At 40.6% G+C, this 14,504-nt stretch overlaps 2 protein-coding genes across 2 annotated transcripts; both read right to left on the reverse strand.

Annotated features, from left to right (window-relative positions):
* Window positions 1-5,592, reverse strand: LOC118423911 (kelch repeat and BTB domain-containing protein 8-like). Its single transcript, XM_035832223.1, has 5 exons — window positions 4,247-5,592; window positions 3,445-3,705; window positions 2,926-3,065; window positions 2,595-2,807; window positions 1-2,306 (listed from the first exon to the last, which is right to left on the reverse strand). The coding sequence occupies exons 1-5, from the start codon at window positions 4,499-4,501 to the stop codon at window positions 1,415-1,417; spliced, it is 1,761 nt and encodes a 586-aa protein (XP_035688116.1). The 5' UTR covers window positions 4,502-5,592; the 3' UTR covers window positions 1-1,414.
* Window positions 5,593-5,802: 210 nt separating this feature from the next.
* On the reverse strand, window positions 5,803-10,764 carry LOC118423910 (kelch repeat and BTB domain-containing protein 2-like). Its single transcript, XM_035832222.1, has 5 exons — window positions 10,374-10,764; window positions 8,607-8,867; window positions 7,965-8,104; window positions 7,634-7,858; window positions 5,803-6,946 (listed from the first exon to the last, which is right to left on the reverse strand). Exons 1-5 carry the CDS (start codon window positions 10,626-10,628, stop codon window positions 6,031-6,033), a joined length of 1,797 nt encoding a protein of 598 aa, XP_035688115.1. The 5' UTR covers window positions 10,629-10,764; the 3' UTR covers window positions 5,803-6,030.
* Window positions 10,765-14,504: the final 3,740 nt, after the last annotated feature.

Genomic DNA, 14,504 nt, shown 5'->3' on the forward strand with positions numbered 1-14,504 from the left:
TCAGCAATACCAACTTTTAATAAATTGCATTACGATATGCAACAACGTCTCGGGCTATAATCAATGAAAATATGTCGGGAAAGAAAAAAAAATGCCGCGGAGGGAAAATATGTCTGGGCGAGTACAAGCTTCCCGGCATATTTTCCTCTCCCGGCATTTTTCCTTTGCTGACATATTTTCCTTCGGTGGCGTATTTCCAGTTAAAATCACGCATACCACCACCCTAACAAACACACACACAACAACAACTTACGCCAATGCCCCCAGAGAGGCCGGTGAAGGAGGCTAATATCTATGCTTGTCATTTGATATAGAAATAATATTTATGCTAGGCATTTATCATACATTGTAGAGCGTTCACTTAGAATTCGCTTTCTTCCGCTTTGATTCTATACCAAAGACTTGTCTGAAAATGTCATATTCTCCTTTGCTGGTCAGCACTTCAATATTGCTTGCTGCTGTGTGGCTCAAGGGTCAACACGAAGTGATCAGTGCTGCCCTAAATAACATGTTGTTAAGGAATTTCACCTTTGCTGTTTGTATAGTTCGTAACAGACTGGCAAGATGTGGTTCTTGGCGAAAGCAAGTCACCAAGGAAAGTGGTCTGACTAACGATGTTCTGCCTATTTTGCGTACATGTGCAAGGCACAAAAATGATAGTGGAAATATTACATAGCAACTAGATATTTCTATTCCAATTTCATTTCCGAGTATTTGTTGAAAACAATGGTAATTTAATCTCTCTAGATTTAGATAATGAATCAAAGGATAGATAGAACAGAATACAATCACTTCACAAGCTTCTTAAAGCATGTGCTGTCCGGTAAAAAGACAATCCTTCCATCCATTGGTTTTAAAGACATATTTATCAGGTTATTCGTCATTAGGCAGCCTGCCTGTGGAAACAAGCATTCATTTTCTGATAAATGTCAAAGTGCAACTTTAAATGCACAGTTATATTCTATAACACCATTTATAGAAAACTGAAATAAGACCGAGATGGCGTTAAACAGTACTGTCCTAGCGAATCAAAATAGAGGCAGCTAGGTCTGCTGATGCCAATACAAGCAAAAACATGCCTGACAAGACTACTCACTACTATCTTAATTAAAAAAAAAACATCAAATTCTGATTAACTTCAACAAGATAGTCATCGTTGTTTTCCAAATTTAGGCCTCTATGTGTCCATATCAAGTGCACCAATGGTAGGTACGTGCCTCATGGCACATGTATATGGAACAACATGAATCAAAGCTATGACAGGTCTGCTGATGCTGATGCAAACAAGTGCCTGAAGCGAGTACTAAGTACTATCTCGTAATTAAATCAGCACATACAAAACTAGTGCCATAAAAACATACTATAAAATCCTATCGACTTTGACATGGAAGTACTGGTATATAATTCTATTCGTCTATGTGTCCTCATTATGTGAACTAAGATATGGAAGATACATACGTGCCACAGGGAACTCAAAACCATGTAGCACTCTTGTACCGTTGGGCAGATTGGCCTCCAAGTCTCTCCAGGTATCTGCATACCTGTCATGCACATATACCAGATTTATGTATCCTTCCTGGGAGTTGCTGGTACAGGTTAACAGTATGTGCAGCTGGTTCTCCAGTACGAAAAGCTTAAGAGCATTGATATTACTGCTTCTCGGGTCCGGCCAATCTTGCAGTTCCTGCCAGGAGTCTGACTCTGTATCGTACACAACAGTGAAGTTACCATCTGAGCAGAAAATCTCTGTTCCCATGACCACAGCTGAACAGATGTCATCAGTGGTTATCGGTGGGGTCCGCTTGCTCCAACGGTCCTGGCTCGGGTCGTAGCAGTACAATTCCAAGCCTGTTAGGACATACAAGTGTGAACTGCAAGACAATGCGGCACTGAAGTCGTAAATAGTATTGTCTAGTTCAAGCTGTGAACACATCTCCCACTGGTCTGTGTGCTGGTTGTACTTTCTCATCTGCACAGACTCATAGCCTTCGACTCGATGGACAGCAAGATAGAATAAAATCCCATCAACTTCAACAAAGTGCTCATTGTAGTAACTACGACCGTCCAGTTTTTCCAGTTTTAACCACTTAGATACAGAGGACATACCAGCATCTTCCCACACATTACCCGCATGGTTGTACTTAAACACAGACAATTGATCGTTACTGTCTCTTTCACGAGACAGGATGTAGATGTTGTTGTCACTGGTGATTGTCACATCTGTGACACTAGGGAGGTCTTGAGTTTTGTATCTGCAGCTGATGTACTTCCCTTCTCGAGGGTTCATAAAGACGAGCTTTCTGGAACTACAAAAAATAGAAAGGAATAGAGTTATACATAGTAAATTATCATGATCTAGAATGTCTTACATATTTAGGTTCAAATCACAGCTTGTACTGCTGCTATCTATCAAATATTATGTTTTAGTCTCAAATAAAATGAGATTCAGTATACATATGTATGTTGGAGATAGGTACAGAGTCTATTTATATTGGGACTGTAAATATGAGTATTGCAGGTCCTCAACATATGGAATAACCTTGTATATGGATAGTAGAACCAAGAAGGCAAACGATAAAGAAGTATTTACTGACCTGCGTCCTGTATCAAACAGCAGAGCCATCTCCATGGTTACCTCAGGCCCCGGCTTCACATCATGGTTCCTTTCCTGTACCATAATATTCCTGATGACCTCAGAGCTCCCAGGATCTTCCTTGACAAGGGGGTGTTCCAAGATGGCTGCCGTGTAGTCTGAGGTCAACAGGTTGAACCGGATGTGAGAGAGGATGCTGGGTAGGTGGTGCAGTCTGTAGGGTATAGGGTAGTGGCAGATTTAGTTAGCTTCCTGATATTACATCAGCTTCTTTATTAATCATTTATGCTAAAAAAACAATGCGCACCTATAGAAAGAACATCTATACCCACCTTTCTTCCCTGCTGTGCTGCACCCATCTCACCACAGCCTCCCACACTGTTGTCTCATCTTTAACATCTAGCTCATCATGGCTGATGATCTCAGTCAGCTGATTCACACTCAGGCTGCAAAACTCCTTGCTGGAGGCAACCTGTGGATGTGCAGTGTACATGTTGGGTAAGCATTAACATAATGCTTGTTAAACAGTAAAACTGTTGACTAAACAGTTACTGTGAAAAACAACCTTTCATTGGTAAAGCTTTCGAAAACTGAACAAAACAGCACTTAAAAGCACGTACTAGTAGTATTCTTTATATGATTTTGAGGACAGGTATAAAGGTTATGAAATCTTTATCTGTAGATAAAATAATTGTAACTCCATTTATGCAAGGCATGCTACTGTACTGTATTTTGCAAAAATTTTACAATGACTTTCTACTGCACAAACTCATTCAGATAGACTTTAACCATCATTCTTTAAGAGGGAAATCACAAGATGAAATGACCTACTATCAAAGTATCAGACCCACCTCAAAAAATTTTCTATCAATGCACCTCAGACAAGATTTTCGGACATTCACCAGAGCGAAGAAATCAGCAAACTTGTACAGGTCCACACAGGTGGAGCACTCCACGTTCATGGCCATGTAGCTGCTGCAGGTGTTTCTCACATAGTTCAGTTGGAGGAGGTCGGCTGCCTGGTACAGGGGCTGTACTTTGTCCAGGGACACATGGAGGGTTCCCGAGTAGATGTAACTCAGGATCTCCCCAAAAATGTTTGCATCCAAACCCTGTAAAACAATCACGTGACACTGTTTATACAATTATCTGAAAAGATAATTGTATTAAAAAATTGTATAAAAGTATTATTTAGATATAAGCGTGTGCATCTAGGCAATTTCGTTTAATCATGTAATGAAGGTCAAATTTTCCTTTCACCCTGCTATCCTATCAACATAACCTATAGTGCTAAATGCGAATATAGCGATGAATATTCTCTGTATCTGTATCTATATAGCTGGAGTATAACTGCCATTCGGCGTAACACACCAGCTTTATGTTATAGCTATTTTGTTAGAATAACTGTAAGCAAATCTAACTTTTAAGCTAAGAAATACATGATAATGATAATATTGCGCGCAAACTTGACCTTTAACCCCTCAATACCAAAGATGTGGGGAGGGGGGGGCATGGCGAGGAAAACATCCAAGAAATGTTCGACATTGGTGTATACAATGGTTTGGGCCTAATTTAGATGCACTGTGTGATACGTAGCATCTTCATAAGTTCCCTGTTTCACTCTATTCTAACCACACGTTACGCCAATCCTACCTGTAAAACTACCGTCTTCTGACGACTTTCCGCCATGTCACTTGTAAACATGGCCCTGAAGTAGGGGCTGGCCGCGGACAGAACAAGCCGATGGCAGGGAAACCACCGGTCCTCGACTTCAAGGACGACATCCTGCAGTACCCCAGCCTTTTGTAAGTCGTCCACAGTTTCAAGAAATCCGTGCAGATAGCTCTCATCTTGGTAGGAACGAGGACGAACTGCGCTGACGTGGGGTTCTGGGTGTGCGGCAGCCATGTTGATATTGATGGCATGAATCCAAGGTCAAAGGGTACGGAAACAAGACAGACACTGATAACCCATATAATGTAGCAGTAATGGTGATGCGCCATGGCTTGAGATGGAATGTTTAACGTAGTGAAAACATTACCCACGAGTTACAAAAAGGAGTTTTCACAATTAGTTTTGTTCCATTGCGACTTTTTTGCCGGTTAGTGATCTTACAACATTATTTAGTAATAAGTTGTTGGTCCAGCTGATGGGCTTATAGTTGAACAACTGTTATGCCTGTATTTTCCTTTGAACATGACATTAACCTAATTAACTTACAACGGGACTTGAAACAGAATAGCACTCGGCAATATTCACGTGTAATGTGTTGTTCGCAATCTCAATAAATCAAATCAAATGGACGATTTTTTAATATATCAGTAGATATTTATTACTATGATAGAAAAAGATATAACGTTAGATTGTAAATGAGAACGTAAACTGGTGAAAATAGTAGTACGGGTAACTTCCAATCTCGAGCAAGACATGTTTAACTTTGGTTCGCCTTCATAAACTGGTGTAATCTTTATAAACATGGATACTGTTAACTTTCAAAATGGCTTCTTCAGCAAAAGTCCTGAACTCTATTGAGTCAATTCCTGATGGGACTGACCAGTGGAGGACTGCTAGAAGTGAAACTTAGACAGGCTAACATTATATATCTAATATTACCAGGCTAACATTAGATGATTAAAAAATATTGCGCTACCGGAAAATACATAGAATTCAAAAATAGAACACATGTACAATAATCGTTACGGAGAATAATGATTATGTCTGTTAATAACTGACGTTAAGACATTTATAAGAGAGAATTAACGTTATTATCGAGGATCAAAGTGCTACTAATAAAGCATTAAATGTTTCCCCATTCCAATGCATTAATTTTCCCATTTCAAAGCATCAAATATTTCCCCATTCCAAAGCATTAATTTTTTTTCCATTTCAAAACATTAAATGTTTACCCATTCCAAAGCATTTAATGTTTCCCCATTCCAAAGTATTAAATGTTTCCCCATTTCAAAACATTAAATGCTTACCCATTCCATTAATTTTGTCCCATTTGATTTTGTTTCCCATTTCAAAGCATTATATGTTTCCCTATTCCAAAGCATTATATGTTAAGCCTTTCATCATCATCATCATCGCGGGCTGCTTGCCCGGACCAAGTCCACCCTCTCCTTCCAGACGTCTCTGTCCCCCATAGCGTTCTTTAGGTCTTCGACCCGAGGCCCCACATCACGGGCAAGCTGGTCTATGTAGCCTTTCCAAAGCATTAATTTTGTCCCATTTCAAAGCATTAATTAAATGTTCCCCTTTTCAAAAAACTAAATGTTTATCTTATTGTAAATATATTCGCCAAAAGCCAAGATCTAAACAAAAATGTCATTTTAAACAATCCTGTTGGGATTATTAACAATCGGGCTGTGTTCTCTGTTGGTGCTTATCCTGCATAGCAACCTTAGCTACATAACAATCATGAGAGGGAATATGTTTTATGTTCCCTTCAGATATGGCAGGTACACACGTGCCACGGGGGCGCAGCCATATACATGATATTTCTTATCAGGCAGGGTGGCCTTCAAGTCACTCCAGGCATCAGCAGACCTGTCATACACATACACACGGCAATCTATCGATGACCAGGTCGGTGCCTCTTGGCTGGCAGTGTCATAGACTTTCAACAATATATGCAGCTTGTTCTCCACTACGAAAAGACTTGGACTGTAATTAATACCAAGGTTTCCTGGATTGGGCCAGCCTTGCAATTTCTGCCAGCAGTCTGACTCTGTGTCGTACACCATAGTCTGAGTGTTGTGAAAATCTGTGCAGAAAATCTCTGTCCCCATGACAACACCTGTACATACTTCATCACTGATCATTGGTGGGACCAGCTTGCTCCAACGGTCCTGGCTTGGGTCGTAGCGATGAAATTCCCACCTTGTGAGGAAATAGAGGTATGGGCTGCATGACAATGCTGCAAAGTCACGGTGGTATCCACATCCCTTTAGTTTCAACTGTGAACACTCCTCCCACTGGTTCATGTCCTGGTTGTACTTTCTCATCTTCAGTAATGGTCGATGTTCTTTTGAATCAATGGCAATGTAATAAAAAATCCGATCAACTTCACAAAGGCGTTCATCGTCGGAAGAAAAGTCATCTCCCGGTCCCTTAGATATTGAGGACACACCTGCCTGTTCCCACGCGTTTTCTGCATGGCTGTACTTAAACAGGGACATTTGGGTCTCCAGGAACATCTGATTCTCATCTTCTAACTCTTCCGTTTGTAGGATGTAGATGTCGTTATCACTGGTGACTACCATGTCTGTAACACGAGGGAAGTCTTCGGGCTTGTAAGTGCAGCTGATGTACTTTTCTTCATGGGGATTCATGAAGAAGAGCTCATTGGAACTGGAAAGACAAAAACACATCACAAACTGTCAATCAAAATGGACTGGAAACTCATACCTTTCTAAAGTGATGAAACTAAAATGAAGTATGCACTGCTCTATTTATTACATTTTATATTGTAGCCCCTAAAGATATATGAATACAATCTAGAAGGATTTTTATTCCAGTATCACAAACGGTGGAATGATATTGTGCAATGCTTGTTGGCAACTAACAAAGTCAAAAAGTTTTTTTCTTCTTCTTTTTATTCAAATTCTGCTGCAAAATCATTGGTATGGAGCAGCTGCTGTAGACAGGAAGCCTCACTACGCGAGCTGCGGCGGATCCTGAAGGACACTAAACATCCCTACAGACAGTTTCTGCCTCCAGTTGACTGAGTTGTAGAGACTTGCTACAACTGCGCTGCAATGTAGCCACCACGAAGCAAAACAAACCGCCATAAGATGTCCTTAATTCCACATACTCTAGCTCACAAAGCTCTCTGTTCACCTAACTGCTGATGTTAATAGATTTTACCATTTTATATTCAATATTGTTTTATCCCGCTTATATCCTAAATTATTAAAGTGCAATTATGTTGATTTAATTATTATGACGGCCTTTATGAATGCCGTAAAATCAATGCAATTCAGCCCCTATGTATACAGGGACTGCAAAGTTGATTGAGAAATAAAGTTTCCAAAGTACCAAGTATAAACTTTCCCCCTGGTTGGATTGAGCCAAATAGCCATTTCTGTAGTCATCCCAAGCCTCGGCTTTAGGTTGTAGTTTCCTTTCTGTACCAGATTCCTGATGACCTCAGAGATCCCAGGATCCTGCCTGACCATGGGATGTTCCAACATGACTGCCGTATCGTCTGAGGTCAGCAGGTTGAAGCGGATGTCAGAGAGGATGCTGGGAAGGTGATGCAGTCTGTAGGGCACAGGGTAGGGGTCGGTCAAGCTGATATCTTCGTAGTCAAACATATTTGATATCATGTAAAAACCACAATATGCAACTTCAGAACACATATACCCACCTGTCCTCCCTACTGTGTTGCACCCATCTCACCACAGCCTTCCACACTGTTCTCTCCTCTTTAACATCCAGCTCATCATGGCTGATGATCTCAGTCAACTGAGTTATACTCAGGCTGGAGAACTCCTTGCTGGAGGCAACCTGTGGAGGTACAGAGTGTACACATACCTATGTACTGCAGAGATGTGTGAATTAGTCTTGATCTAAATCGGACATATGAAAGTTACAATTGTTTACAAATATATACTTATAAAAAAAAGCAAACACTTTCTGATGTTTACCTGTATGGCCGGTATAACTGGCAATCTGCATAATGCATCAGCTAAGCAGAAGTCAGTCTGAATAACCAAACCACGGCTCAGATAAATGCTGACAACGATGTAGCTTAAATGATCTTAAACAAGTTTTGTTTGATGTCTCCTTTCTCCAACTGTTTTTGTTGTGATGCGTCTTCCAAAATATTACATCGTAACCTCACTGCAAGCTTCGTTTCTGACATTACATCATATAATTTCTGTATTTCTTTCATCTCCATTGCACTTTGTGCAACATAAATACCATTTGGGACATTTGCCTGACCAATTATGAAGACCAAGGAGGTTAAGGTAATATAACAATATCTAATTTCCTTACAAAGACGAACCTCAGTGAAGTGTCTGGCGATCCATTGCAGAGAACATTTCTGAACATTGTCCAGAGAAAATACATCAGCAAACTTGTACAGGTCCACACAGGTGGAGCGCCCCACGTTCATGGCCATGTAGCTGCTGCAGGTGCCTCTCACATAGTCCAGTTGGAGGAGGTCGGCTGCCTGGTACAGGGGCTGTACTTTGTCCAGCGACACATAGAGGGTTCCCGAGTAGATGTAACTCAGGATCTCCCCAAAAATACCTGCATCCAAGCCCTGCAAAATAATGTAGCAGAACAAAGATGAAACGTTTACCACACAAGGTACATGTACTATCATAAGGGTATTAATAATCAAGCAGATCCTACGACAGCATAAGATCAAATCAAAACGGTTGGAGGTTACCATGCACGCGCAGATAAGAGGAACTCTGGGTATCATGGTAATAAGTTGAGGGCCCTCGGATGTAAACAGTCTTGTCTCATTGTTTCAATTAGCGTAACAGTGTCCGGAGCGCAATGACGTCTGGAAAATGGCGGAAAGTTCTAGGTCTGGGGCCTTCAACTTTGATGAATTACCCAGACTTCCTCTCACCTGTCTGTTTTTGATATTTGGAAGCAATTTTTTTTTTCTTTAACTTGAAATACAAGGTAGCAGAACAGAGTATTAATGGGCGAACCCCGGGGTCTATGACGCGGGTACATAAAGTAGTACGGATAAAACTGTTGAAGGAGAGCTAAAAAGCCTTATTTGAGGCCAGATACAAGCTGCACTGCATGGTCACGGAATGTGCTGACTCTGAGACTGTATGGTTTGGATTGTAAAAGTTTTCTATTTCGTGTATAAATGCGCCCTAATACGCAACTGCCCTTCTGGTGTGAGCCGGTTGTAGTTATGTGACCTCCTCAGAGCGGCATTTCAAAGTTGGCGTGAGAAGGCGATACGCTGACATGATTTTGTTGTTTTCTAATATTTTGTGGCTTGTACCCTAATCTTGAGCATATCCGTTTTTGGTATTCCTTCAGTGCACCCTACTATATTTTTCCGAAGCCAGTCATTTTGAGGCCCTTAACTCTACAAATCCCCACAGGCCGAAAAATGTGTTCTACAACACGCCGGTGGGCACTCAAACGTATTCCCTCCGAAATATGAATGGGGCCCCAAAATCGTGTGTTTATGTAGATGATAAATTGCCTTTTATCGCTCCCATGTCATATCGAAGGATTTGAGATGAAAGGTTGTGTATTTCTGACAGGATCGGGTGGAAAAGTTTCGGCATTCGGGCGATTCTCGGACGTGTACGTTTGCTTGTCCTGAGTAATGTGGTCAGCGGGTCACTGAAGGAAAGCCCCACTTTCTGGATAGTATTTATGTGCAGTTATAGATGTTATAAAAATCGATCCACCGGTCAGATTTGGGAAACAATTTTTTTATTGATTACTGGATATGTGATCTTGAAATAGAAATTAAAACGTCTCCGGCCGAACTGTTTCTTTATTGGATTTTCGCCCATCAAAGTTGCATAATTAAGCATTGTTATAAAGGGGACGGCATAAGTCCGGTATGAGACCTCAAACTCATTATTCTGAATGTGACCCGCCAAGCTGACCTTTAACCTCTGAACACCGACAGCATCAGTAAGTGGGGAGGGGGGCATTCATAGCGAAGATTTTGGTTTGGGTAAACGATGGATTTCCCTCCGTTTTCATGTTCTCTATAATACGCATAATATTTGAAAGATCCCCGTTTCATTCTATTGTAACCACGTCACAGCAACTGTACCTGTAAAACAACCGTCTCCTGCTGACTTTCCGCCATGTCACTTGTAAACATGGCCCTGAAGTAGGGGCTGGCCGCGGACAGAACAAGCCGATGGCAGGGAAACCGCCGGTCCTCGACTTCAAGGACGACATCTTGAAATGCCCTTGCCTTCTGTAAGTCACCCACAGTTCCAAGAAACCCTCGCAGATAGCTCTCGTCTTGGTAAAAACGAGGACTAACTGCGCTGACGTGGGGTTCTGGGTGTGCGGCAGCCATATTGATGACCCCGAAGGTTAAAGGTTAGAAATGCTCTACACTGATTATCCACATAGTCTAGTTGACTTTGAGGTCAAGGGACTATGCAGGTAGAAGTTGACATCATCATCTCTCGAGATGCAAGGATTTGTGTGTGTGTGTGTGTGTGTGTGTGTGTGTGTGTATACTATGGCAAGTCATCACCAAATGTGAATAAAAATTTATATTATATTATCATATAGCCAGGGGACGTGGGCCAATCAGAAGGCCCCATTTCATGCTGGTTATGACGCCATAACAGCCGTGCATTAAATTTTTGATTATTGCACGAGTGCATTAATGACTTTTGAAAGTTTAAACCAATCAGAAGGACAGACAAACAGGACGCTGGCCAATCAGAATGAGATATCCAGGAATCGTCCATCTGCCAAGATAAGGGAATAAGTACAGGCATGGCAGGGGGGATGGCTCCCTCTATTAACATCGGTAGTGCGTGTTTCTTTGTTCAAAGAAAACATTTGCCGTCTTAAAACAACACTGAATTACCTATAATATTTAAGACAGTAAAATCTATTTCAAGTCATGTCCAGTTTAAACTGCAAATGGAAAATAAAATTATTTGCACCCCCGCCCATTCAAGTTCAGACGACAATAACACCACGGTCCACCATTGAGTAGCGGTCATGGCGCTGGAGGACCAAAATGCTACCTTTCTTCGGAGAAGTCGTGTCTGAGTTCGTAGTGAACGAGATTTTCAAGAGCTGGGAAGCACAGGGATCCCGGAAAGCCTCAGGAAATCCGGCAGAGATTTAGCGCCTGATACGAACGAACTCGACAAACTGGAGAATGGGCGAGTGGAGAAATACGGAGCGTGCAACAGTTTGTAACATAATGAATCGACTTTGTTCTTATTTTAAGCCTTGGAACAGAAATACATTTCACGTACAAGTTTTATGTTGTTCAAATTCACTGTTCAAATTTATGTACTGAATAAAAGATGTATGTTTTATAAAGGAATTTGTCGCTCCTACTCAACCGGAAACTCTACTCTACTCTACTCTTAAATGGGTTAGTGTGGGTAGGCTATATGATAATAGGGTTAATGACCCACCTGTTCCTCGGTATATATGGTGTCATAACGCCTGGTCCTTTGCTATAACCACCTCATAAAACCACCTCGTTCGCTTCGCTCACTCGGTGGTTTTATTCGGTGGTTATAGCAAAGGACCAGGCGTCATGACACCATATACACCTCGGGGCGGGTCATTAACCCTTAATTATTACATTTAATTCAAAGCCTACGTTATACCTACCTTCGTACATACAGTTGACAAAAAGAATGGCTCTTTGTTTCCATCAGTAAATATGTATTGTTTAAAATGATACCTGTAATATGGAAAGATATCAACTGGCGTAATCTACATGAATTTACATAACGACATCTGGCTTCCTCAGCGACAAGTAACGACAAACAGCATGCATATTGTGCCACTGTTCTTGTTCCCGTGTTTCATTGTACTCCTGAAGGGCATGACCATTGGAGGGCAGCTAGAAGTGCATATTAGTCGGGCTTACATACACTGGTATTAAGTGGTCATCAGATACGAAGTTAATTGCACGACAGGAAAAATTCACAGGATTTAAAATAAAACAGTTGTACAATAATCTAAAAACGTTTTTTAATGAAAGGTAATATTATGATACCTGCCATTGTCTGGTAATTACTGCTGTTACAGTTTAAGACAAGGGACAAAGGGGTAGACATATAATTTTCCTTATCAATAAGAAGGAAGCAAGACATTTTGTCAAAGATCAAACTGCTACTTCAAAGTACAAACTGTACAAAAATGTCCCACCCATCGTAGAGGTCTTTGGCAAAATCAAAGATAAATATTGGGGTTGTGCTGAAAAGAGTCAAAAGTGGTCTGATTTTTCGTTTCCATACAAAATGATATATGGATGAGCGTGACTTGCAATTGGCTTCAGCAAAAGTAAACAATAGCATAACTGTAAACTGGTCAACACATAAAATGTTAAGCACGCCTATAACCTATATATAACGTATAACGTAGAAAAAGACCAGAACCGTTCAATTACGGATAGAATGAATATAATTTAAAAGCTTCATAAAGAGTATACACTATCCTGGCCAGGGTTTTATTAAAAGTACTGAACCAGGGCTGCCATACTCCCCATAAACTAACTAGATAGTGAGCAGATGAGTTAGTGAGAACGTAGTATGGGAGACCCAGTAAACCAGGATAGTACCTGGTTAATGAATTCTGGTAATCACTGCTGTTAGACGTTAAGACATTACTGCAATCCGTTATAGAACGACGCCCATGATCCACCCCATTGTAGGCGCATTCGACATGAGATATACACAAAACATTGTTGATCCATCCTACCTCGTGTGTCCTTATCCTATATACTAATGCTGAAAAGCTTTAGAAGTGATGTGTTTTATTCCTCCTTAAGATATGGCAGGTATGTGTGCCACAGGGCAATGAGAACTACGTGCTATATACGTCCTACTGGGCAGGACAGCCTTCAGATCTGTCCAGGAGCCAACAGACCTGTCATACATATATACAATGCGTTCTTTTTCATCATCATCATCCCAACCATTACGACAGCTGAACCAAATGTACAGCTGGTTCTCCATTACAAAAAGATTGGGACTGAGATCAACATCACGGCTTCCCGGGTTCGGCCAGCCCTGCGGTCATACACCATAGTGGGTTAAATAACGATCTGTAAGTAAAAAAATAGGACTGGAAACTCAAAGGGTAGGTAGACGAGACAAACACTGATTACCCACGTAATGTAGTAGTAACATTTATGCGTCACGGCTTGAGATGGACGGTATAATTACGTAGTGAAAATATCACCAACAAGTTACAAAAAGGAGTTTTTACAATATTTTGTCCAATGCCAAGTCTTGGACGGTTTTTGGACCAGCTGATGGTCTTACAGTAGAACTAACGTTACTCCTGTTTGAATTTTCTTTGAACATGACATTAAACCTGATTACCTTTACAACGGTATTTTGAAACAGAATAGCACTCGGTAATGCTCACGTGTAATACATCGTTCGCGATCTCAATAAATCAAATCAAATGGGCGACGTTTTGTATATCAATAGATATTTATTATTATGATAGAAAAGATATAACGCTACATTGTAAAGTAGAACGTAAACTGGCGAAAATAGTAGTACGGGTAACTCCCAATCTCGTGCAAAACATCTTAAAATTTGGTTCTTATTCATAAACTGGTGTACTCTTGATGAACATGGATAACACTAACTTTCAAATTGGCTTCTTCAGCAAAAGTCCTGAACTCTATTGAGTCATTCCCAGATGGGACTGACCAGTGGAGAACTGCTAGAAGTGAAACTTAGTCAGGCTAACATTATATACCTAACATTACCGCAATATGATTCAACTCACCGTATGGGGCAATACATAGAATTTGAAAATAGAAACACATGTGCAATAATTATTTTAGAGAATAATGAATATGGTGTCTGATTATTACTGATGTCAAATTCCAAGACACAAAACATCTAAAAGAGAGCTAGAATCAACGTTTCTATTGAGGATGACAGTGATTCTTTAAAAGCATTAAATGTTCCTCCATTATAATGGTATTCGGCAAACCCAAGATCTAAACATATGTACTGTATAGTGGACTAAAATACAAATCTGTACTTTTCTACATTATAAAAATTATTATCGAGAATAAATCAAACTTACCGGCACATGAGACAATTTGATATATGGCTGAAATGTCTTTTACTGTAACAGCGTTATAGCCATGGAACTGAAACTGCAACTAAAATGACTAATGAGTAACCGTGACTATTTTAGATTTAAAGACCATCTCCTAGGCCAG

This window comes from Branchiostoma floridae, chromosome 10 (genome assembly GCF_000003815.2).
Source record: "Branchiostoma floridae strain S238N-H82 chromosome 10, Bfl_VNyyK, whole genome shotgun sequence".
Lineage (NCBI taxonomy): Eukaryota > Metazoa > Chordata > Leptocardii > Amphioxiformes > Branchiostomatidae > Branchiostoma > Branchiostoma floridae.